This window comes from Barbus barbus (assembly GCF_936440315.1).
Source record: "Barbus barbus genome assembly, chromosome: 38".
In the NCBI taxonomy this organism is placed as follows: Eukaryota; Metazoa; Chordata; class Actinopteri; order Cypriniformes; family Cyprinidae; genus Barbus; species Barbus barbus.
Genome location: NC_136716.1, coordinates 11,380,303 through 11,408,267, shown reverse-complemented (window position 1 = coordinate 11,408,267; position 27,965 = coordinate 11,380,303). Strand labels below are relative to the sequence as shown.

Genomic DNA, 27,965 nt, shown 5'->3' with positions numbered 1-27,965 from the left:
TCACCATGCCAGCGGTGAGGCTATTCGGGGGCTTCTGGGGTTTTCTGTTCCTTGTGTCTCACTCAGTGCTCTCTGTTGAATACAAAATCAGCAAACTCTTACTTCACAACTTTAGAGTACACTCTTAAAAATAAAGGTGCTTCATGATGCCATAAAACCAGGGGTGGGGAAAGTTGATCCTGGAGGGCCACTCTCCTGCAGAGTTTAGCTCTAACCCTGAGAAGAAGAAAAAATACCTAACTGCATCCTGAAGACTTTGATTAGCTGGTTCAGGTGTGTTTGATTAGGGTTGGAGCTAAACTCTGCAGGGACACCGGCCCTCCAGGATCAACGTTCCCCACCCCTGCCATAGAAGAACCTTTTTGTCTAAATGGTTCCATAAAGAACCTTTAACATCTAAAGAACCTTTCTGTTTCACAAAAGGTTCTTTGTGGCGAAAGAAGGTTCTTCAGATTATAAAAAGGTAAGAAAGAGATGGTTCTTTAAAGAAAAATGGTTCTTTTATGGCATCGCTGTGAAGAACCTTTTAAGCACCTTTGTTTTTAAGAGTGTAATTACATCTGTGAAAATGGCAACATTTAAGAAACTCACTTCAAATTTGGAGATAAATTCAGCGAAGATGCCAAAGAAGGTTTCTGTGGTCGTAGCCTTACTGTCTTCTCCAAAGTAGGAGGCCACTTTATGAAACTCATCCATTGCTCTTTGCTGCAAGGAGTCTAGGGACTGCACAGCTGGATGACAGTTTTCCAGAAAGCTCTAATATCAGAGTTAAGGGCTGATACACTGCAATGGAAGTTCAACATACATATATTCTCACAGGATAGCAAACTCTTCTAAAATGGGGTTTTGGATTGGTGGATACACTCATAACCGATGCGAAGCGATCCTCTGCAGTAGCTGGGATATTCACACAGGCGGTTCTTATGTCCTGGATGGTGGAGTGAAGGTCACTAAGCTCAGCAGTAATGTTCCTCTGATTGACTGCATTTACAGTGAAATACAGGAACAACAATCATTCATCAATACATTTAATTGACATAGTTGCAAATTTTATGTCTGCATTCCTGTAAAAAAAGAAAAGAAAAAGGAATGACTTTCCAAAAGAGATAAAATGTTTGAGGTCAGTAAGATTCTTTTAAAGTTTTTTAATTCAGCAATGATGCATTAAATTGATCAAAAGTGACAGTAATGACATTTATGATGTTACAAAAGATTTCTATTTCAAATAAATGCTGTTCTTTGAAACTTTCTATTCTTTAAACAATCCTGAAATTTTTTTTACCATGGTTTTCACAAAAATATTAAGCATCACTTACAACTTTTTTCAACGTATTACACAATATTATTGCTGCATTTTTGATCAACTAAATGCAGCCTTGGTGAGCATAAGAGACTTATTTAGAAAACATTAAAAAATTACCAACCCCAAACTTCTATATCTAACAGGACATTGTTCTTACCTTTGGCAGCTAGTGGCACTGTTATGAGGTCCCTGGCAAAGTCGAGGAGTTCTGGGAAGTGTTGGCATAATGATTTGGCAAGAATATGGAGGAAAGTCGACTTTCCATCAACTGTTTTTGTTGTGTTCAGCTGAGGAGTATTTTAATTAATTATTAGGAGAAACATAAAAATATGAACGTTTAATAAAAACACTTCATTTTAAGGTCCAATTCTCACTATTAACAAACCATTAAGTACGACTTTTTCCTCAATAAACTCCTAATTTGCTGCTTGTTAATAGTTAGTAAGGTTGTTGTTAAGTTTATGTATTGTGTAGGATTATGGATGTACAATATGGTCGCGCAGAATATGTGCTTTATACGTACTAATAAACAACCAATACGTTAAGAATAGGCATGCTAATAAGCAACTGGTGAATAGTGAGAAATGGTCCCTATACTAAAGTGTTACAAAACATTGCAATGTTTTGTCTGTAATTATTGCACGCATACCTCAGTAAGAAAATTAATTTTGAATCCTGTTGTTTTATTCGTCTTGGGTTGACCATTATTCAGATAATTTCCCATTGCTAAAACAAACTAAAAACACAAAAAGTGTACATACCGTAAGAATAATAAAGAGCAAATTTTTTCAAATGAATGGCTCCGAAAACACCAACTCCTCTGCAGAAGATTTCTAAAAGATATAACATTTATAATTCAGTCATATCTGCTGAATTAAGTGTTTTACCTCCAGGATCTTGGCCAACCTCTTGCTGTTTTTAAGCTCTAATGATGCTTTATATATGCATTCATATGCGCCTCTCATTTCTTCTGTTTTCTCCTGCACAGTGGTCTTAAAAAGAAGACTCCTCAGTCTGGTTTTATACTCAGGAACTAGTAGCATCTGTAAAACAAGCCCAAAATAATCCATTAATATTTACATGAATTATAACAGAACTCTGATAAAACAGCTGGAACTCAAGTAAAACAGCACCTGTAGGACAAACTGGTCCGGCTCACTAAGTTTGGCGGGGTCCTGGTCGTAATGCTGAAACTGTTTGACCTCCTCGTCATCAGGAGCGTAAAGCAACAGTTGTTTAATGTGTGCAGGTTCCAGACGCTCAGTGCTCATGGTCATGAGGATTTCTCGCAGCTCCTTCGGGGACAGCTTCAGATGCGCTATGAGGATAGCTGAACAGGGCAGCCAGATGTGATGAGACATGGAATCTTAACCTTCTCATTAGGAAAATTCCCACACAGTTGCTACAGCAGCAAATACCTACAGCACCTCTTTAACCTACTCCTACACATCTACGTCACACAAGACGACTCATACTCACAGGCGTTGTAGGCCTTTTTATGGGAGAGAATCTCGACCACGTCTTTCTTTTTAAAATTCTCGGGCAGGAAAGTGGGCTCTGGAAGAGAGACTGACACATTTAATAACAGTGTAAGGATGAGCTCTCCTCGCACCAGTAGTGGAGACAATAAACTGTATGGAGGGTTATGAGACTGAAAAGAGACTGTAAGATGCCAATAACTGGATGAGAATGATGGGATCGGAGACAGACATACAGAAGCTCTCCATGAGAGATGAGCTGAAAAGTACAAAAATAGACAGGGTAATTGCATTCATTTTCACCATCAAAATGACAAAACGGATGCCACATGTGGATGAAGACAGCAATATACAGACAATGTTTAGATAAATGTCAAATGTTCCTAAAAGTCTTTGCCTCCGTCTGAATTTCTAGTGTCAATGATATGTCATTACAAACATACATACATACATATATATACATATATATATATATATATCAAATACAGTACACTACCATTTAAAGTTTGGGGTCAATAAGACTTTTTGGTCACACTTTATTTTAAGGTCAAATTCTTGCTATTATCAAACCATTAAATATGACTTTTACCTCAATAAACTCCTAATTTGCTGCTTATTAACAATTAGTAAGGTTATTAAGTTTAGATATTGGGTAGGATTAGGGATGTGGAATATGGTTATGGAGAATATGTGCTTTATAAGTACTAATAAACAGCCTATATGTTAGGCATGCTAATAAGCAAGTAGTTAATAGTGAGAATTGGTCCCTATACTAAAGTGTTATCGATTTTTATTTAAGAAATTAATACATATTATGCTAATTATTATACTAATGTACTAATTTTTCAGCAAGGATGCATTAAATAAAAGCTGAATGTAAAGATATGTGTAATGTTACAAAGAAATATATTAAGAAACACCACTGTTTTCTACATTGATAATAACAACAAAAAGTTTTGAGCACCAAATCAGCACATTAGAATGATTTCTGAAGGTGTGAAATTTCAGTTGGGCCATCACAGGAATAAATAACATTTTAAAATATATTAAAATAGAAAAGAGTTATTTTAAATTTAGCAAATTTAAAAAGTGTCTTTTTCAAAAACAACAAAAAAAAACATTAAAAAATCTTGGTAATGGTAGTGTAATAAATTGCATTATTTTAATAAATTACAAAATAAATGAATTAATTAATTAATAAATATGTATTATTTTAATAAATTACTAAATAAATGAATAAATAAATTAATAAATATATGATAAATATAAAGTTACATTGCATTAAATAATTACATAATAATTAATTACTTATATTCAGAAAATAAATACAGGAAGCATTTAAATATATGAAAGATACACGTTGTTGTGTTTTTTGTTCATAAAGGGTTTTGATTTAAAATTCCTAGTATTGGTTGATGATCTAAAGACATTTAGTGTAAAAAACCACAGAAAATCAGACGGGGCAAAAAACATTCTTTCACAGCACTGTATGAAAAGGGGATGATGAAGCAGCTATAACAAAATAGAGAACTTACTGGAATTCCTCTGTGTGCCGAAGTACAGATCCAGATCCAGGTACTTGACCATATCACTGAGTTTATGATAATCAGGATCATCTCCAAGCTAGAAAACAGATCATCTGTACTTAATAACATCTCATCACTTCAACATGGTTCTGATGCACACTGTGGTTGTTATGTATCACTAACCAACCTGTCCCCAGATAGTTCCTTCAGAGTTCTCCACCTGCTGCCAGCGCAGTCTCTTCACGCTCATGTGGTTGTTGTCAGAGGCTTTCGGGCTGGCTTTGGGCAAAGGTGGAGGATCACAAGGTGGGGGTAAAGGAGGTGGCGGTGGTGGGGGAACCTTGGTCGAGAGCGTACCATCATAACTTTGTTGGGAAGGCTGGGAATGGAGGCTCTTTTGTTTGGTCAGGTTAGGGGAGGTTCTAGGAGCAGAGGTCTGCTGGCTTTGGTAGATGGACTGGGTGGGACGTCGTAGGTGAGTGTACTGTAAGGTTGCGTGTGGTGGTTGAGGGGAGGTGCGCGGGGATGACTGTAGGATGGGGTGAGCCTTCGGTTGGTGCAGCTGGAGAACGGGTGGAGCGCTGGGCTGGGGAGAGGAGCGTCGGGTATGTGTGTGCTGGGCCCTGAGCTCCTTGTGCAATGAGGGGCGGTTAGTGAGGAAGGGGCGAGGTGGAGGTGGGGGCGGAGCTATGATGGGGTGGTGCTGGAAGGCTGGGGGAGGTTGGGGCAAGTGCTGTGGGGTGAGGGGAAGGGGCGAGGGCGGGTCGATGAACTGGATGGGAGGTGGCGGAGGCGGAGGACTCTGAGGGGGAGGAGGGATGTGGTCAGAGCCTGAGGAGTAGGAGACTGAGGTGGAGTCATCGCTGCTGCTGTGGTCTTCACTGCTAGCACTGCTTAACTCGTGAGGCAGCATGTTCACTTCCTGGTCATCCTGGAAACTCATCTGCCAGTGTCACAAAAACAATTAGGACTTAAAAAAACAACAGTATAGTGTACCCAAAATGTATATAATGCTCTTCCTAAAAAAAACTAAATAAAATAAAATAAAATTGAATGTTACATATCTGTTTAAAGACTTAAAATAAATAAATGCGACCTCACATATGGGAAGCATTTAAAGAATGTATATATCAAAAATATAAAATAAATAAATAAATGTGATCTTGCATAGGACAAGAGGTTTGACAAAATGATGAAAATAAAATAAAATAAAAATAAGCAATGTGACCTTAGAGGACAAGAGATTTGGAAAACATATGGATACAACAAAACAAAACAAAAAAATGCGACCCTCCAATTTTGGAGCACTGGACAGAAGCATTTTTACCAAAAACTATTTTGTGTATAATTCTATAATAAAAAATGTTGTGAATATTTTATTATATTTTTGTGATATTTAATTGTCCAGGATATAGTAACCTCTTTCTGTGTCTGATACAAACCTCCTCATAGTCATTCTCCCCTCCCTTAAAGTCATCTACGATATTGACCCGGTGTCCCAACTGCTCGCTCAGTGCATCCAGGAACTTGTCGGTGTCTCGGCTGCGAGGTGGACGTGAGAAGGTGAAGAGCTTCCTGCGCTGGGGCAGAGGACTGGGTTCATCAGAAGGCAGAGGGGAGGCAGGGGGGCTGTCTAAACTAACATAAGGATTAGAGTCCACACTGTCTGGAGAAGGAACAGTCTGCTGGTAAGGCTCAAACTGAGGGCCAGGAAAGGATTCAGTCCATGAAAATGAGAGGCCTGACTTACGGTTCCCTGCAAAATGAACAAAATCATGAGGAACATTTGTACTACATAGGAATACTTATCAGAGATTGTATTGTTCTAAATGTTCTAAAAAGTTTTAAATTGATCAAAATAAAGAACTATAACATGCTAATACATTAAACTAGGGATTTTCAAACTTGTTGATGCCATGGCCCTACTTGTAAGGCCATAAAAATAATTGGCTTTTATATTGTCATTACAAAACAAACCACTACAATACTATTTGTAAAATATTTACATTTAATTGGAGAGTACACTCACTTTTAAACTTAGAATTAGCATCCAAATCTAAAGAGAAACATTCACAATTAAAAAAAAATTTAATAATCATGTGCACAATAAAAATTTATTTTTTCTGTCAACTTGTAATATCCAAATTAGATTTTATTTTTACATTTCTTACTCTCAAATGCTATTATTGTCAATAAATAAATAAATAGTAATAACAATAATAATATCATTACAGTTAATAAGAGTAATAATGTTAAAGAAATTATGGTAACACTTTACCATAAATTGTTAGTTAACACTCATTAATGCATTACCTAACATTACCTAACAATGAACCATACATTTATTACAGTATATATTAGTCTTTTTAATATTAGTTAATAAAAATACAACTAGTTCATGTCATCTTAGGTTCATTAACTAATGTTAACAGATTTTTTTTTTATTAAGATTAAAGTTGAAATTAATGTTAACTAAGATTAATAAATGCTTTAGAAGTATTTTTGAAGTGAAGTGACAAACTGCCAAGTATGGCGACCCATATTCGGAATTCGTGCTCTGCATTTAACCCATCCAACGTGCACACACACAGCAGTGAACACACACACACACACACACCGTGAACACACACCCGGAGCAGTGGGCAGTCATTTATGCTGCGGCATAATGCAGTTGGGGGTTCAGTGCCTTGCTCAAGGGCACCTCAGTCGTGGTATTGAGGGTGGAGAGAGCGCTGGACATTCACTCCCCCCACCTACAATCCCTGCCGGCCCGAGACTCGAACCCACAACCTTTGGATTACAAGTCCGACTCTCTAGCCATTAGGCCACGGTTTTTCATTGTTCATGTAATGTAGTTAACTGATGTTAATAAATGGAACCTTGTTATAAAGTGTTGCCAAAATTATGTATAAAACAGATTTAATTAATCTCTTCAGTTAGTGTGTTAACTTTAAAAGCCCTCCAAAAATATTTAGTAATTCCTTTAACTCTCAAAGAAAAAAAAAGAAAAGAAAAAACATTTAACCCCTGGACCCCAGTTTGAAAATCCCTGTTTTAATGTATATCTTAAATTATCTACATAAGCAGGCACATTTAGTGTCAAATTGTCACACAGGTCCCAAACAGCCTTTTTTTTGGTGCACCATTTGTCAATTGTGGATGTCAGAATAAGCTCAGAATACCTGCGTTAGTGTGTGTGAAAGACTGAGTGTATGCATTGTTCTCAGCGTGGCCCATGCCGACAGCCCTTGGTGAGGAGTGACTCTGGAGAGACTGGTTGCTCTTCCCGGGAAACATGTTCTCAAGCTCCGTGTACACTCCTGACATCTATGGGTGGGGGCGTGGTTAGATGAGACTATGCATGATTTCATAATAGCAGTGATGAGAGTGCAATGAATTGCGGATGAGCAGTAAATGGTACCCACGTGGCTGAGATCTGGGGACTCTGGGAAGGAAGTCCCATCCCCACACTGTCTTTCTTCTGGAGTCACAGGGTCAGTGAATGTTCCTGAGACACAGAGAGAGCGCAGTCCAGAAACAGAGCATGTGCACAGAAAGCTGCCTGCCCTCCAGGAGCTAAAAAGAGACTGAGGGCAGTCAGCTTCAGCAGTGGGTCTGGGCGGTAGCTGGCTGAGAGGCGAACAGCGATTGCAAGCAGTTTATAGCTTTAGCCTAATAGATGCTGGTGAATCATAAACATGACTGAGAACAGTTCTGACTGCTTGTTTACCCCAAAGAGTGACAGAATGGCATGGCTATCTAAAACAATGGAGCAATGCATAGCATAAACAGTATTCTATATGAACTTATTGACCTATATCAGTTCTACTTCATACTATGAGCAGGATCCAAAATGAACAAGTGTGAAGCATCAAATAAGAGTAACAAATTGATTTTGGCAAGTAAAATAAATAAATATATTATATTACATTACATTATATTATATTATAATACATATTTATATTACACTAACGTAAACTAACATTCAAAAGGCAATTTTTTGAGAGAGAGAAATAAATTATTCAGAAACGATTCATTAAATTAGCCAAAAGTGACAATAAAGATATTTATAATGTTACAAAATATTTTTCAAATGATTTTTTAAAAATAAACATAAAGGTATTTCAAATTAAACGTTCTTTTGAACTTTTTATTGACCAAATGATCTTGAAAAAAAGAATCACTAAAATTATCACAAAATAAAAAAAATTTCACAAAAAAAATTAAGCAGCACAAGTGATTTCAACATCGATAATAACAAGAATCAGCATATTAGAATAATTTCTTTGTGACACTGAAGACTAGAGTAATGGTTGTTAAAAATGCATATTTGCCATAAGAATTAATAACTTTAAAAAATTTATTAAAATATAAACAAGTTATTTTAAATTGTAATAATATTTACTGTTTTTGATCAAGCAAATGCAAACCTTGGTGAGCATAAGAGACTTTTTTTTAAAATAGGAAAAAATCTTAGCAACCCCCAAAACATTTGAGTTTATAGTGTACATATAAATATATCAAATAAAAATATATTATATTATATTATATTATACAATTTTCATGTATTTAAATATTCAGTGTGGAAAAAGTTAATTTTGGACCCTGCTTTTTAGTCTTAATCCAAAACACTGATGAGGGAAAATGTCATACCCATTCCCAGGTGAGTGCCGATAATGCAGTCGTCTGAGCTTCTCTCTCTCACAGTGTTTTTGTGAGAGGTACCTGACACTCGCATGGAGCTGCTCCGTCTGTGGGTTTCTGGGCCTATCTCTGGTTCTGCGGTAATAAAAATGCACAGTCAGAATGCAATCAGGACAGAAAACCACTGACGATCACACAGTAAACCCACAGCTAACCTGCACTCTTGTAACCCAAGAAGCGGGCGATCTTGCTCTTGCAGTGTTCCTGTTCCTCGTAGGTCAGCAGCTGGTAAATGAACTGCCAAATCAGCTGCTTGGCTGGAGTGTCCAGCACAGGAAACACATCTACAATGAGTGTATCCACATTCCTGTTTACATGCAACAGAGGGAGCCATTTTAGAAATAATTGGGCTGCTCTCTCAGCAAGCAGTCGCACCAGTGAACATTATTTATTAAATTTGGAAGAACCCACAGATTGTTCTTGATTGTGAGTATCTATTTGTGCTTGAGGCTGAAGCTATTTTTGAATGCTTTTCACATTTGCCTTGTTGCTGCCAAGCGACAGAAAATCCCTCGCTGTGGGAACAGCATGCTATGATATTTGTAATCATATGCAGGATGTTTACAGACAGTCTATAAGTGTTAATTAGCTCTGTTGCCAATAATTGGCTAACACATTTCTAACTTGTATGTTTTTGTCAAACACTGCATTGGTCACTTAAGTCATGACTATAAAACACAATTATATCTTTAATTAAAAGAAATACACTTTGGAATAATTACAATGTTTTGATGCTTTTGAAATAAGTCTCACCAAGGTTGCATTCATTTGGTTAAAAAGACAGGAAAATAGTAATATTGTGAAATATTGTTACAATTTAATATAACCGTATTCTATTGGAATATATTTTAAAATGTAATGTGATGACAAAGCTGAATTTTCAGCAGCCACATTACTTCAGTCTTCAGTGTCACGTGATCCTTCAGAAATTATTCTAATATGCTGATTTTGGTGCTCAATTATTATTATTGGTACTCAATTATTGCCAATGATTCTTATTGTTACCAATGATAAAAAACAGTTTTGCTGCTTAATATTTTTGTGGAAATCATGATCCATTTTTTCAAGATTCTTTGATGAATAGAAAGATGAAAAGAACAGCATTTATTTGAAGATTATAGAAATTATAAATGTCTTTACTGTCACTTTTGATCAATTAAATTTTTCCTTGTGGCCTGAAAGTGTTGCTTTCTCTTTTTTTATTCTTATTTACCCAAAACTTTTGAATAGTAGTGTATCACTTACACAAAAATATTAAGCAGCAAAAACTGCTTTCAGCGTTGATAATAGGAAGAAATGTTTCTGGAGCAGCAAATCAGCATATTAGAATGATTTCTGATGCATCATGTAACACTGAAGACTGACGTAATGAATGCTAAAAATTCAGTGATGCCATATATATATTGTACATCAAGTAAATGCAGCCTTCGTGAGCAAAAGAGCCTTCAACACCATTTGAAAAAATCACTATATAAATGATCTAACTGAATTATTCCAAACTCTTGACCTGCATATGTACTGTTGTTACAGTCGAAGTTGAGACCCAATCAAATCAGACCACCAAATCTGATCACTAATCACATCCATGCTGTGAGCCACACACACAACTCATTTTTGTTTTGATAAGACAGTATTTAATCTCAGTACTGCCAACCTCAAGTAATAAGTCATGTGTCTGCTCCCACTCAGCCATGATGCATTTTGACCTCACCTGTGCTGGAAGAAGGTCTCCAGAGCTTTGCAAATGGTATATCTTTCTTGCAGGGTGAGGAGGTGTTCAAGTTGCTGGCTGAAGGTACGGCCATGCACGCGGATGCTGGGAGGCAGGATCTCGGCCACCCACTGCAGGGAGCTGAGGGCCGGGGAGCGCGAGCGCGGGATGGTGGGGGTATCCTCCGGCTCTGAATCCGAGAGCGGATAATCTACAGGGCCCTCTTCCACCACTAGAGAGGGCATGGCACCACTGCCCTGCAGCATGGACACCACCTTCCCATGGGAGCAGTTCCTAAATGTACATAGAATAGAATTCATGTGTAATATAAGATTGGACAAAATGGGGTTCAAATAGCATGTTCTCTTAAATAACACTTATAAATAAATGTACAGTTGGTGGAATTTTTTTATTGACATAATTATATCGTTTCAGTTCACCGGAAGCGGTATGAAGTAAATCGCCATGCTCTTGAGATTAACTATACAGCCAAGAAACAGCTAAATCATGGCCGCAGGAAACTGATTTACATTTAGGCCTAAACTGTGAAAGCTGTTTGTTAAGGAGTAGCAGAATAATATAAATGCATTATGTAAATATAGTGAAACTAAAAATAGCTTGCTTCCAATCTAATTACCATTTGAACTCATCACCACATTGTCTCTCTCATAATAACTCCCTTCAAATCATCATAGAACAGGCACAGATAAGTACTAAAAAAATAACTTTTAGGTCTTTCCCAACTAATTAAAAATACATATTAATAAATAAATAAAACATTTTCCCATCCAGTAGCACACAAAGTATGCTGGAAGCTGAAAACCCCCTAGCCTCAGTAATGTTTAACTTGTGCTTAAGCCAAATCAATTAAAATTATTTAGTTAAAACAGTATTTAAATGGCACATTTGAGTTAAATCTACTTGCAAGTAGCCACACTGTAATTTAAAAGTTTAGGGTCAGTAGGATTCTTATTGTTTTTGAAAGAAGTCTCTTATGCTCACCAAGGCTACATTTATTTAATCAAAAATACAGGAAAAAATTTAATATTGTGAAATATTTAAATTAATTAAAAATAACATATAATACATTTTAATATTGTAAAATGCCATTTATTCTTGTGACTGAATTCAAAAAAATTTACAATAATAAAACACAATTTTTAAAAACATTCTAAATGTCATTACTGTCACTGTTGATAATTTGAATGTGTCCTTACTGAACAAAAGTTGACTTAATTTAAAAACATTTATGACCCCAAGCTTTTGAGTGGTACAGTGCAAATGGTTATGTTTAGGTTAGGTGAAATTGCTACACATTAGGTTAACTTGGTTACATATTTCTGAGAAATCACTTTTTCACACAATCATTAAAAAAAAAAATAATTGTGTATTCTCTTTAATTGTGTATTCTAGATATGTTTACCACAGTATCTATTGTAATATCACTTCACTGATATGCAACTTTTAAAGCATCATCACAGCATAACAAAAATAAACACACCTCATGTCTAGGCCATTGAGGAACAATATGCGGTCTCCTGGTTTAAGGCCACACGCCTCGGCTGGACTACCTGTAATAGGAAAACATGGGTTTGGGACTAAGAATGAAACCTCAGACACTAGAGGTGAATAATACACCCAAAGCCACAGGCAATCTGTGTCGATGTGTAGTATTGCTGTCCTTTGTAATCGGCTGTAATTAAAACACTATAGTTACTACATCGTAAGTCTGAAAGGGAATGTAATCTGTTTTTTTCATCACGATGCTAGACTCCTACTTGTTTTTATAAGCTGCCCCACACGGGTGGCTGAGTCAGTATTAACTAGCCTCAGCACAGGCCTGCAGTGGGCGAATATCGTCATACAGACACTCACACACTTACCGCCTCTCTCCACTCAGAACGCACAATCGTGCAGACTTCAATACAAATGTACCCAAAGCTTGCTCATCAGTACAACAGCCCACTCCTTCCTTTTTTACACAATGCACCAAAAAAAAAAACACTCCATTCCCCTTGAAAACAAACCACTGACCCCAGCTGTGCTTTCCATGTGCCTTTTTATTACAGCCTCCTCTGTAGCCTACAGCGATATGACCCTCAGCGTGGCACAAATTCTAAGTAACAAAACACAGCCGTGTCCTGGAAGATGGTGATTTATATAAGAAAAGCATCTTTACTTGATCAATGGCTGGTGGCAAAAATATGATCGTAAAAATTAATTTCTAGCACTAGATCTGTATGCTAGGTGGCAGGATGTATAATTCTGGTTCAGATCAGAAACCCTCAGAACCTGAGAGTCAGTGTTTTTTTCACTCTGATTAATAATGAAAGGTTGCAAGTGCTTATGGGTAGACGTCACGATCATTCATACGCACCTGGCATTACTGAGTCAATCCACACAGGAGCGTGACCTCTCAGAGTAAACCCAAAACTCTTCTTACCCCTGTACACACGGATGGTTCTGCAGAGGAAGCAAGAGAGGCATCACTCACTGTACTGACTGACTGTAGGTATGTTAAATACTCATTTAATATTCAATACTTATATCATTTTTTTTAAAGATTTTTTCTTTGAGAAAATGACTTGTCTGCACAAAACTTACTGCCACAGTGTAACCCATGCAGTTGCTAAGGTGTTCTGAGTGATTTTTTTGCATGTTGCTAAAGTGTTCTGTGTGGATGCTTACTGGCCCATCTCAAAATAGCAGTTGCCATGGTGTTGCATTGCAGTTTCTAGGGTGTTCTCGGTGGTTGCTAGGGCTTTGCTGGGGTGTTCACTTAGTAGCCTAGGTCAAAAAGTTGTCATGGTGTTACGTTGCAGTTTGTTCTGGGTGGTTGCTACTGTAGGGCTTTGCTGGGGTGTTCTAGGCAGTTGCTAGTAGGGGTGTAACGGTTCTTGATAAAAAATCAGACCGTACTGTTCTCCACCCATGGTTCGGCACACACTTGCAATGCGGTTCAACTTAAATATGACAACACATTTGTAATATGGTTTGTTTAAAATAACACGTCGGCACACCGACATACAGTGCCATTGCGTAATGAGCGTCCCGAGTTCGAATCCCGACTCAAGGACCTTTATCGATCCCTCCCCCCTCTCTCTCTTTCACTTTGCTTCCTGTCAGCTCTGATCTGTCCTATCATAATAAAGGCAAAGATGCCAAAAATAAATCTTTAAAAAGTAATAATAATAATAATAATAACACGTAAAACAGACAGAGTTCAGCTAATATATGTTTGTCGATGGATATGCATTCTGGCTTCCCAATACATTACAATAACTGCGATGAAAAAAACGTGGACAAACCAGTCACACTTTGTGCAATGTGAGTGCTGCATGCTCAAATATGAACAGTCATTTATGCCGTCAACACCCGGGTGCTTATAGCACGTATGCGCATGTGAGACCAGATCAGCACACGTTGCTATCTAAACTCATTTAAACCTTGCCAGTTTAAATATTAAAGAGCCAGAAGACACGAAGGAGAACTCATGCGCAGTGAGAAGATCTGTGTGCGCTCATCCGCAGTGCGTTAACCCACGTCTCAGAACGCACAAATATTGAGTTTGTTTTAAAGTCTTGTGCTTAAATGGACAAATTCACACAAAAAATATGTCAACATGCCCATCTTGGTAAGTATACTACTAGCAGACATAGTTGGTTGAACGTACAGTTTCAGTGTACTGGATCTGTGCATTGTCTTAAAGTGACTGCACTTTTTAATGTTAATCAAACAACAAAAGACAAGGAAATCACTCACTGCTCTTGACTAAATAGCTTTTGTAACTTAATAAGGATTATTCTTTCATTTATACAGACAAATATGCAATGTTATTTTACATTTGATTACTTTATTCAATTTCTGTACCTAAAAACTAATGTTAAACCTACCTAAAAAACCTGAAAATAATTTTAACTTGTATCTTTGCTCTATTGTATTTATTTGTGCTGTTGCTTGTAATCAGATTATTTGTTCTTATTTTCTTTCTTTTTTTCTTTTTATTGACAGTATAGTCCTTTTCCCTAAACATAGCACATACCAAACCGTAACGAAACCATGACTCTAAAACTGTGATACAAATCAAACCGTGATTAATTTGAACCGTTACACCCCTAGTGGTTACCTACTAGCCCAGGTCAAAACAGTTGTCATGGGCAGTGGTCGGCAACAGGCGGTCCGCGGGCCAAAACTGGCCGGCCAGCAATAATATCTGGCCAGCGCCTGCAGTCGGATTATTTTCATAGCGGCTGGTTCTGAAATAGATCTGTCATGACAGCAACTGTTACTCACAATCAGAGTATGTGAGCGGAGCAGAGCGCAGAGTGGAGCGGTGTGATTTTGAATGGAGCAAGGAGCGGATTTTTTAAAAGTCGGAGCATCGTGGTTTTCACTCGCTCCAAGAGCGCTCCATCAGTAGCCTACAAATTCAGGCCAACGACCTGTAATATAGCTGCATATTTAGCAAGAATTCACGTTAAACATAAGTAGCTAGCTTGATAGAGTAGGATCACTCAAATCAGAAAGAATGTGAAGGCTATGATAGTTCTCAAGGAATTTGTTTGTTCCTAGATAGGCTACTGAATATTTTCAGCTGAAAGCATGAAATAAACAAGTAGATACTACAACACTTATTCATTCACACGCAATCGCTCTCTCAATAATGCATTCAAACAAATGTAATCTTACAGTGCTACTTCATCTCTATCCGATTTTTGAATGAGCAGAAATCTGTAAGAAATGCATCGATCCATAGGTAAAATAACTAACGGAAATGTACTGCTATTTTCATCACAAACAAAATTTGCACCGCAAACTTTTATGCTGACAACCATGTTATTAGCTTGTCATTTGGTAGGAAAAAAAGTGTGCACACTAGTGTTCCAATAAGCCACATTGAAACTCTCCTGTTATTTTATTTATTTTATTTTTTAATATACGTTATGAACAGAACTGTGGTATTTCAAACATACCACATAGCGGAGCTGTGATTATTAAATGCTCGGAGCACGGAGGGGAAATTGTTGGCGCTCCACTCCGCTCTCATAGGCTGCCGGACACCGCCACACCTGTTCTAGGGTGTTCTGGGTGGTTGCTAGGTGGTTGTTTACTGGCTTAAGTCAAAAGAGCAGTTGTTATGGTGTACTAAATGGTTGTTAGGGTGTTGCTAGGGTGTTCTAGTTGGATTCTACTGGCCCAAGTCTCTGATATATTCATGTCCTTTGAAATGGCTCACCAAGTCCTTCCAATAAATCTTTATGGGATATTTCAAGAGTTGTATAATGCACCAGTCAAAACATATGTAAAAAAATAATAGTACACATCTCCTCAATGAGTAAAATATGAACCTACAGTATATTTTTACACTATATGACCAATGTATTTCAAAGGCCGAACATCCAAATATTAATTTATCCCAACTTATGATTCATCCTAAACCAAACAGACAAGTATACTGAAGCACCACTCGAAAAGCTATTTAAGAAGAAGATTTAAGATATCCCTGCTTTTTAGAGAAAACCTATGACATATCATTAGTGTATAGCTAGCCTTAGTGGTTGCTGTGGCAACACCTCAAGGCGACACTGGAACCTTTCAGTAAACAGAGACAAGGGAAAGCAGTAGAGACATTCGCTTCTTGTCGCAGTGCCATTTTATATAAGGTGGGCCACCAAACCAAACACTGATGGCAGATTAGAAAGGGGGTGACAGATAAACAAAGACATAAGAACTCTGAATGGAAATTACATAAGGACTGAGCCAAGGAAGCATTATTTATTGAAGAGCAGCAGCTTATGAGATGAAAAATACAGTCTACAGGGTATCAGCACATCATATCCACTCTTACTGTAGTATTTAATAACCTAAACACTCTGGGTGATACTTCTCCGGTAATATTTTAGATATCAATTTCAATTCAAATATAAAGAATATTGATAGATTGTAATGACATCATATAGAAAGCAATAATAATTTAAACCAGACGACAAGAGGATCTGCTTCTGTTCTGGCTCAAATTCGGATAAGAAGCTTCCTGGCTTGAATATGATATGATGCCAATCTTCCTTTTAGGTTAAGTCATGATTTTAATGATTAAAATAGTGCAATATAAGCTGATTATATATCCTGAATTCTAAAACAACCAATTAGTAGATCACAATATAAAAAAATGCTTGTGATGTGGACAGTACGTACATGAGTGTGTGTGTGTGTGTGTGTGTGTGTGTGTGTAAGTAGGGAAAGCATGAGGCACAGAAACAAACACAACTCAATAGTGCTTCTCTCACCCACCCACACACAAAATCTCCCACATATCACACAGTGTTCTAAGCATTTGAAGAGGTTTCCTGCCGTGTTTTGGGATAAAATTGTCATTTCAAACCAGAATGAAAGATTGAAAAGATAATTTTATCATAAATAATAGGACATGGAAAAGGAACACATATGAAAGAGGTGTACGATACGTACCTCTGGTTGGCTCCAGTGACATAGTGGCTGGGAATCATGGTGGTGCTCTTCCTAAGGCCACGCTCAGGTTGGACCGGGTCATCGCCGGTATCTCTGGGCACAGAACTGGCCCGTTTCGATCCTTGCGGACGCTCATGGTGGTCTTGACTTCGGCTTCGGCGGAGCCTGTTTTGGGGCTCGCCCAGGCTCTTGCTACGGCACATGCGGTTGAGGAGACTCTGAGAAACGGCCTCGTCAAAGCGCTGCCGATGCTTCTTGGGAATGAAGATCCTGGCAAACATGGTCACAGCAAGGCAACAGAGAAAAAGGTCTAAATCAGCTACGAGGAGCCATTATCATAAAGACTTTTTAAAGGTTGCTAGTTCAGCTCAGCCAATCAGTTTTCCAATCTAATGGTTTCTATCACGACCCAAAGTGAAGGCGCTTCAGATCTTGAGTCCACTGCGTTCATTCATGGTGTTCAAAATCCATGAAAACAGCAAAGGATGGCAGAGATAAAAAATAAAAAAACTCAAAGAAAGCCAAATAATGAAGGCAATCCTGATATTTCATATAAGCTGTGAGGAACTCCAACATGTAGCAGCCTCTCTGAGTGCTGTCTTCATCTGAAACTCCCCCTCCAGAAGCTCTGGAACAGATACCAGAATCTAGCAATAGCAAAGGTGTGGGAGTACATCACACTACCGCCTCTCTCTCTCTTTCACTCGCTCTCTCACTCTCTCTTTCCTCATTCTCTTTTTGCTGTTCCTGATGTGCCATGCTCTCTGGCAACAGCATCAAATCTCATATGCAACAGAGCAAATTCAAAACTCGTAGCATGACATTCGAAATATAATTGAAAAGATTCAGCACATACTGAATTCAGTGAGATTTGAAGTGGGAAAAATGGCTAGACAAAAACGTTTGGGAGGACATTTGGCAGAGAGGAGACAATTACAATTTTAACTCTGATAGCTTCACCTTTATGGGATTCTAAATAGAAATAAGGCCATTTTGTCACATTTATGCAACGCTGGCGGATATGGAAAAGCCTGTTATGCCGCCCACCAGGGAACCAGAAAAAGACCTCAATTGAAAAACCTCAGCAAATATAACCTTAGTAACCTCGACAAGTGTAACGTCAACGCAATTCTATCTGCTTTGTTCTCTGAAGGTGATGTACCGACATTAGCATTTAAAATAAGTCCATGTGTTTATCAAATAAAAAGCACATTCATTTTCTGAGTCACGCCATTAATTCTCCTGATATTTGTAAGTTTCTTATTGTCACTGACAGGCTGTAATCAGGCTAATGGATTATGAACACAAACTGAATGTAACTAATTTTCTTTTCCATAGATCAGACATTATTTTAATACTAAACATATCAGAGTTAGGCACAGAAAGGGGACTATCTATAGTGCTTTTCTGTCATCATTTACTCACCCTATCAAACACAGAGACATTTAAAAAAAAATGTTTGGAAAGACACGAGGCTGACTAAACGATGACACAAATATAATTTTTTTGAACTATCCCTTTAAGTAAAACATACACATTTGTTTTCTTGATTTCAGTCTCTATCGTTCTGAAGGACACAAACACCCTGCACACAGATACTATATAATCGCAACCTGGAAATATGATTTAAAATTATACAGTTTCACAATATCACATTTCTCTCCCCATTGCCTGGATGACAGTATTGACAAAACCACACCATTAGACAATTCTAGAGTGCAGAGTTGCCTCAGGTTCACATTATTATAGAGGCACAGAGAGAGACACAGTGACTTAATTGAGTGGCCAAACACTGCATTAATGGCAGCAGTTCCAGACAGCAGACAAGAATAAAATAAAGAATGAAGTGCCCTATTAGAGGCCACTAGAGTACAAACCTTAGATTTCCTAGAGTACTAAAGCACTACTGTCAGTATTATAAATGACAGCATACACCACAACACATTAACATTTGGCAGCGGCTATTTGCACTAAGTATAAATATAAAGTATAAAACACTAAGCGCAAATAGCTATAGATTCTATTTACACTATGTTAAAATAGCAGGATTTTCCACTATTTATACTACTTATTGCAAATAGTGGCAATTATCTGCACCCCAGTATTGTAATACATTATAAAACAGTATGCAATAATAACTTATTGAGTGTAAATTTTCATTTTAATTCAAATTATTAAATGGATGCCACCTTATTGGGACAGAAGCCCTCCCTACACCTACCCTAACCCAACCCGATACTTTATTTTCAACTTTTTGATTATTTCCTTGATTTTTATTCAAAATAAATGCTTTTCCGATGTGATTTGAAATTTGAAAAGGGAGAAAAAAAAGTTAGCCGAAAGGCAGATTCGAACCCGGGTCGATCGCGTCAAAAGGAGTACGACACACTTTTTACCATCAGCGACACTGGAGCTGATGATCACCAACCGTCTTTAGTATTCTTGACTAGCCCAATCACACGCTGGTGGGCAGAGTTAGTGTAATAGCCTCTGCCAACAAGGCGGGCTATTTTCACTGAGTGTAAATAGACACTCCGTATCATTAATTGTGCTTTTCAGAAAATGTGGATGGAACTACCATTGCCAGACTATGTTAGCATTTGTAAATCCATTTGAGGAGGTCAGATGCTACCATGCTTTGCCTATTTGTTTTTGAGAGAAATAAAAAAACACTTGAATGGGAAATTTTGAGTAAAGGTTAATATGAGTTGCTCTGTTTTGATATTTTAAGTACAGACAAATTAAAGTTATTATTAATTCTTTATTAGTTCACTGTAATATTTAATTAAAAATGGTTTATATAGCTCTTTATTTGTGGACAGAATAAAAGGAAAAATATGAATCACTAAACTAGTGAACATTAAACAAAAACGTAATACGCCATGGAATCTAACATTCAAAAGCTTAGGATGAGTAAGTTTTATTATTATTATTAAAAGAACTTAATTGTTTAATTGATTGTTTAACTGAAGGATCATGTTAAAACTATATTAATACTGCTGAAAATTCAGCTTTGCCATCACAGGAATATATTACATTTTAAAATGGTTTACAATAGTTAATAATTTGTAATAATATTTCACAATAATAGTGGGTTTACTTAATTTTTGAGAAATAAATGCCTTGGTGAGCATATAAGACAGTTATCTAAAACAAAAAAAATTAAAATCCTACTGACCTCCAAAATTTTGAACAGATGTTTATCTCTAAAACATCACTGTATAACTGACACAACATGCCTGATTTAGCAGCAATGAACACAAACAGTCTGCTCACAAACCTTTCATACATGACAAGTTCAAATCTTAGACATGTTAAACAGTCTTATAACAGAGACAAAATGAATCAACAAATCAAATCACAATGATTTTCTTAGTAAAATAATGTATATTGAAGGGACATATTCCATAATGAAGGATTTTAATGTTTAATGAAAATTACTCACCCAAAGCAACTCATCTTTCAGTTTATCATGACTCAGAACAAGATGAAAGTGAAGTGGCTACTTAAGAGATATATTCAGAAAAATGAGTGTCACTTTAACCCAGAGGTAAGTAATTTAACAGCCTCTGAGCCACCAAGAGCCATTGACTACAACTGTCTAGAGACCGCTGCCTCTCACATTGACCTGCAGAAGATCAGTTCCGAATAATGAGCAGAAAATCCATGAGATTCACAAAGAGAGAGAGTGAGATTATGTGTTGGCAGAAACCGAGACACGTACCTAATATAGTGAGACAAGGCTGATTAATTTATATGTGAGAATTATATGAGACCAGTGATATTATTTTACCAATTCATGTGTTTAATTGGGCAGGACAGGTTATAGGAAACAAGCTACTGTATGTTGTAAATACAGGTGCATTGCAAAAAAATTGAATATCATGGAAAAGGTCTTTATTTTTTTGCAATTTAATAAAAAAAAAGCAAACTTTCTTATATTCTAGATTCATTGCACACAAACTGAAATATTGCAAGAGTTTTTTTGTTTTAATTGTGATGGTTATGGCTTACAGCTTAGGAAAATTAAAAATACAGTATCTCAAAAAATTTGAATATTTTCTCAAAGATCAATAAAAAAAAAGATTTACAAAATTCACTCAATACTTGGTTGGGGCTCCTTTTGCACGAATTACTGCTTTAGTGTGGCATGGCATGGAGGCGATCAGCCTGTGGCACTGCTGAAGCGTTATTGAAGCCCAGGTTGCTTTGATAGCGGCCTTCAGCTCGTCTGTATTGTTTGGTGGGATATTACTTATCTTCCTCGTGATAATACCCCATAGATTCTATATGTTGTTCAGGTCAGGCGAGTTGGCCAATCAAGCACAGTAAAATCAAGGTCAGCAAACCACTTGGAAGTTGTTTTGGCACTGTGGGCAGATGCTAAAGTCCTGCTGGAAAAGGAAATCAGCATCTCCATAAAGCTTGTCAGCAGATGGAAGCATGAAGTGCTCCAAAATCTCCTGGTAGACGGCTGCATTGACTTTGGACTTGATAAAACACAATGGACCAACACCAGCAGACGTCACGGCACCACAAATCATCACTGACTTCGGAAACTTCACACTAGACTTCAAGCAGCTTGGATTCTGTGCCTCTCCAGTCTTCCTCCAGACTCCAGACCTTGATTTCTAAGTGAAATGCAAAATGTACTTTTATCTGAAAAGAGAACTTTGGACCACTGAGCAAAAGTCCAGATCTTTTTCTCCACAGCCCAGGTAGGATGCTTCTGACGTTGTTTCTGTTTCAGAAGTGGCTTGGTAGCCCTTTTCCTGAAGACGTCTGAGCGTGGTGACTCTTGATGCACTGATTCCAGCTTCAGTCCACTCCTTGTGAAGCTCTCCCAAGTGTTTGAATCGGCTTTGCTTGACAGTAGTCTCAAGCTTGCGGTCATCCCTGTTGCTTGTGCACCTTTTCCTTCCCATTTTCTTCCTTCCAGTCAACTTTGCATTTAATATGCTTTGATACAACACTGCTCTGTGAACAGCCACCCCTTTCAATAATGACCTTCTGTTACTTACCCTCTTTGTGGAGGGGGTCAATGATTGTCTTCTGGACCACTGCCAAGTCAGCAGTCTTCTCCATTATTGTGGTTTCAAAGAACAAGAGATACGGGGAATATATTATATACTGTAGGGATGGTCAGTTAATGAAACTCAAATGTAAATATTCTAATATTTTGAGATACTGGATTCTTGACTTTAGTGAGCTCTAATCATCAAAATTAAAACAAAAAACTTTTGAAATGTTTTACTTTATGTAATGAATCTAGAATATACTGTATGAAAGTTTCACTTTTTTAAATAAATTACAAAAAAATTTAAAATTAACTTTTTCAGGATATTCAAATTCTTTTGAGATGCACCTGTATATTTGTTAAATGTACATGAAAAATGCATTAGGCTTACACTACCGTTCAAACATTTGAAGAAAATAAATAAATAAATAAATAAATAAACACTTTTAATCAGTAAGGATGCACTAAATTGATCAAAAGTGACAGTAAAATCATTCAAATGTTACAAAAGATTTCACAGAAGCATTAAGCAGCAAAACTGTTTTCAATGTTGATAATAGATAAGTTAGCGCCAAATCAGCATATTAGAATGATATCAGAAGGATCATGTGACACTGACACTGAAATTCAGCTTTACCATCACAGGAATAAAATACATTTTAAAATATATTCAAAAATAAAACAGTTATTTCAAATTATAACAATATTTCACAATATTATGATTTTAAGTGCTACTTTGGTGAGCATAAGAAACTTCAAAACCATTTAAAAATCTTAAACATTAAAAATGAAAAAAAAAAACAGACCCCAAACTTTTGAACAGTAGTGTGTCATTTTAAAATGTTGTTTGAAATATTTTTCTTTCTTCAGAGCATTCAGTTTCTTGATGAATAATGAATAAGAACTTGTGATTACTTCTCTAAGATGGCAAAATAGACAGTCACATCTTAAACTGAACAACCATGGCTTGCCATGTAACCTAAATAAAGGATTTCTAGAAATGATGATGATTGTGCCCAGATACATCTTTAGTGCCAACTAAAAGAGCATTTCTCAACTGAATTGGAAACTGGCTAATGTCCCAGTAGGCCAGTACAAACTGAATCTACCCAGACCGGCTTCAAATCTGTCCTAGATAATATTCAAATGTACTAGATCAAAAAAGATTGACTATACTAAGTACCAACAGTTCAATATGGTAAATTTCCTTTTACAAGTTCCATGTGTCATATTCTTATATTCTAGTTCAACTACAGCATATTTAGGATTACATCCCTTTAGAAGTACATCCCAAGGAACTTAAGATCCCCGCGCTGCTGAACACATGGTGACATCCCCATTCACCACCCTTCACCAGATATCTCTCTAAAGAGGATTATACAATGACAAAGGTTATTATCTCATAATACAAAGGAACAACACTTACTGCGTGGAGGGAATAGCTTGTCTCCATTTAGCAAACACAATATTGAACACTGTATATAACCTTGATGTTCTTTCTCTGATAAATTGAGGAGAGCTGCCTTGCAAAATGCAACCTATAAGTGAACATGTAAAATACAGTATATTTCTCTTGCACATTAAGCACATTCACCAGACAAAATCTATTATACTAACATTTTTTTAATAACTGCAATAGCATTCACTACCATTCAAAAGATTGTGGTTTGGGTTTTTTGATCACACTTTATTTTAAGGTCCAATTCTCGCCATTAACAAACAATTAACTACAACTTTTGCCTCAATAAACTCCTAATTTGATGCTTATTAATAGTTAATAAGGTAATTGTTAAGTTTAGGTACTGAGTTGTATTAGGGATGTAGAATATGGTCATGCAGAATTTGTGCTTTATAAGAACTAATAAACAGCCAATATGTTAATCACAGGCATGCTAATAGTCATAGTCAACTACAATAAATAAGGTCCCTACACTAAAGTGTTACCGTTAATACTTTTATTCAACACAAGCGCATTAAATTCATCATACATTACAGTGAGTAAAGACATTTATATAATGTTACAAAAGATTTCTATTTTAAATAAATGCTGTTGTTCTAAACAATTTATCAAACAATCCTGAAAAATGTATCACAGTTTCCTCAAAAATATTAATCAGCACAACTATTTTCAGCATTAATAATACTAGGAAATGTTTCTTAAGCACCAAATCAGCATACAACATTGATTTCTGAAGAATCGTGTGATACAAGTAATGTGACTGGAGTAATGGCTGCTGAAAATTCAGCTTTGCCATCACAGAAATAAATTATATTTCAAAACATATTAAAATAGAAAGCATTTTTAAACAGTAATAATATTTCAAAATATTATTATTTTTTTTTTTTTCATATTTTGATCAAATAAATGCAGCCTTGGTGAGAATAAGAGACTTCTGAGCCCAAATTTTTGAACATTAGTGTATATTATATTCAAACAACTAATCATGTGAAAACACCTCGCTTGTTATTCCACATAAACTGTCCCACTAAACAGCTTGACCATGCCCAAAGACAAGCCGACAAATGGATCAACACTTAAATTCTCTGACGAGTGCCGTCTTATGTTATTGACCCAGTTGGCATTAAGGCATAGGCTGGACTGGAAAAGGAATTTCACTATTATCTGTGCCAGCACACATCAGAGGGATTGAAGATTATCAGTTTACATGGCAGCACCAGATGGAGACACATCTATCAGTGGCCTTATTAGGTCATACCAGTTTATGCTGAAAGCCACACTGCTTAATACTATACCAGACACATAGAAATGAAAGCATGTTTATGTTTACTGCAAATATGTGCATCATAGTGTGACCTTCCAGAACATGAACAATAAGAACAGCAAAGAATGTACAGTACTAAAATTCTATTCAAATATTCAGCAAAACCTACATTAAACTCATGCCCTCTGGTGGCCTTCAAACTGTTCTGCATGACTAAATACAGCAGCTGAAAACATCTGGGTCAGAGTGGCCCTGAGATGAAGGTTAAAAATGAATGAGCGCTGTAGGTGGCAGATGGGGTTGTCATGGTACCTGATGTTTGAGATGAGCTGTTGCTGCTCTTCAGTTGTCAAGATGTCAGGAAGAATGGAAGCAAGCCAGTCCACCTTCCTCTCAGCAGCAAACTGTTTCAGTACAGCAAACAGTTTCTCTTTCACCTCTGGTTCATTTCTCAAAATCTCCTCAACCTGAAGCAGGATTGATTCTGATTTGGCACCTCTTTCATTTTATAAATTCAAAAAACATAGTCTGTCCAATAAACTCACCCTCCTATTGAACTCCAGAGCCTTGTGTTTGCGGTCCTGACGCATGCCATCTATGTCTTTATGAGAGTCCTCTAGACTCCCGCTGCTGCGTTTCTGGCGACTGCCCATACACAGCACCCCAAGACGCAGTGTGCGGCCCTGAGAGGCCTTTATCAAAGCGGCTGCCATCTCATGGTGCTTCACTGGGATCCCATTCACCTCCATAACATAATCTCCAGCTCTGAGACCACTACGACCCGCTGGGGAGCAGGGGGAGCAATCCTCCACCAGCAGGGGGCAGTCTCCCACGATAGTGAAACCGAAGCGACCATCAGGGCCTGGAGTGATATCCATCTGCAGACAGTTATTGAAATGCAACAGATTGTAAATATTGTAATAGACAGAATTAATAGTTTGTATACATGTTGGTTTCTGAAGGTTTTGAAAAACTTATATTTTAGTAGATTTTTATATATTTTTAAAGGGAAGTATTGGTGCATTTTTAAGAGAATGATTTTTTATACATATAATTTTTTTTGTTGAATTATTAATTCATGAATAACATTTAGATTTTTGGAGAGTCACACATCATGACATTTTACAGCCTGAACCAACCTTGAACTAAGGTTAGTTAGGTTACAGCCTGTGTATATGTGTGTGTGTGTGTGTGTGTGTGTGTGTGTGTGTGTGTGTGTGTGTGTGTGTGTGTGTGAATTGTTTTTTAATAATTTAATTATTTTAATCAGGTTTTATTCTTCATTGATATCATAACACCTTATGCCCACAATTTTTTTTTCATAGAATAGTTGTATTTAAATCAATGTATGAATTGTTATATTATAGTTTTTATTGGCATTTTGTGTTTTTTTAATTAGCTTTTATTTTCTCAGGTTTCATTGTAATTGTATAGGTAATAGGTCAATATTTTGTAATTTTATTTAGTCATTTTGTCATTTTTATTAGATATTTTAATATTACTATTTAGGCTTTATACTATTTATTATTTACTAATTTATTTTTATTTTATTTTTAGTTCAGTTCAGTTCAGTTGTACTTTTCATTTATTTCCAGTTCGTAATTTTAGTGCATTTTACAACCTGAACTAACTTTGCTTTGTAAAAAAAAAATATATATATATATAAAATATAAATATATGAATATATGTATGTGTGTGTGTGTGTGTGTCTGTGTGAATTGTTTTAAGAATATCATCATTTTAATTAGGCTTTTTTTCACCTAATGCCCTCAAAAAAAAAAAATCATAGAATAGGTGTATTTAAATCAATGTATGTATAAATTGTATATTATAGTTTGTATTGGCATTTAGATTTTTTAAAAATAGCTTTTATTTTTTATTTTCATTTTTATTTCATTTAATTTTATTTATTTTTCATCTAGTTTTATTTTAATTAACGATAATAACCCTGGTGTTACAATAAAAAAATGAATCCATTCAGACAAAAAAAATAAATAAAAAAAATAAGGAGCATGTCATTAACCCACCTGCTGGATGCGTGAAACTACTCCAATACTGGGTGGGATGTTTCGTTGTGATTGAGCAAGGACAATGACCTCTTGAGCACTAAGACTGGAAACGTTCTGGCCCTCGATCTCCAATACCTGGTCTCCAGGTTGCAGTCCAGACAGATGAGCACTGCTTCCCTCCTCCACAGTCAGGATGTAGCTGGGCCCATTCCCCCCTATCTGAAAGCCAAACTCCTCTGGCCAGCCCTGGTTGGACGCTGGCATGGTGAGGACTGTGAGAAAGATGTCAAATAAGAGGGTATGTGGTCTCTAATGAGCAACTAGGCTCAAATGTTTGGTCAGCCAGTTGTAAACAAGACCTACATACACACAGCAAAATGATCAAGCCTCCTGAGAAAAATGGAATTTGCTGGACATAACATGCTTGAACAGACACTAAAATCTATCAAGCACCTAAAATATATACACCTACACTCTTGCTAAAATATGTCAAGATAAGTCAGTTTTTGCCTATACTGACAAGACAAAGTAATGCAGTCTCACATAAAGAGAGCCATACAACCTTCACTAAATACAGAGTCTCAGCTGACACATTAGACCTCCCAGTAACATTGACCTCATTGAAAAAGGAACAGAGGCTCCCAAATCATCCGATATCAGAGCACAGATGTGCCTGAACACAGCATCAGCAGCATGGGACTCACGTTTGTAGCATAGCAAGTCCTTTCTAGTAAAACCAGAACATTCACACATCAACATTCCCAATTATGACTGACGAAGGTCATTTATCAAAACATTAGCCTCCATACACTCCTTAACAGACTTTAAATGTGCTGCTGAAAGTCATCATCATCATCCTACAAATAAATTCTTGAACACTAAACACTTACAAATATCTTTGGGCGGATAACGAGGACCCGGCTTGTTCTGCCGTAAGGAATATCTCCCTTTCTTATTCTGGAGGAATTTCTTCATTTTGTCGTAATTCAACAGATATCAAAAATTCGGAGAGCAAAATGCCTGGTC

At 36.8% G+C, this 27,965-nt stretch overlaps 1 protein-coding gene across 1 annotated transcript; it reads right to left on the bottom strand.

Annotated features, from left to right (window-relative positions):
• Window positions 1–27,914, bottom strand: LOC306857676 (delphilin-like; the record flags this gene model as incomplete). Its single annotated transcript, XM_079397719.1, has 23 exons — window positions 1–72; window positions 592–756; window positions 863–981; window positions 1,461–1,590; window positions 1,953–2,039; window positions 2,191–2,346; window positions 2,437–2,633; window positions 2,783–2,872; window positions 4,317–4,404; window positions 4,495–5,250; window positions 5,750–6,063; window positions 7,490–7,634; window positions 7,733–7,815; window positions 8,961–9,086; window positions 9,173–9,318; window positions 10,723–11,016; window positions 12,224–12,293; window positions 13,100–13,185; window positions 17,191–17,460; window positions 25,243–25,397; window positions 25,476–25,808; window positions 26,958–27,211; window positions 27,830–27,914. 23 exons carry the CDS (start codon window positions 27,912–27,914, stop codon window positions 1–3), a joined length of 4,221 nt encoding a protein of 1,406 aa, XP_079253845.1.
• Between the last annotated feature and the right edge of the window lie 51 nt (window positions 27,915–27,965).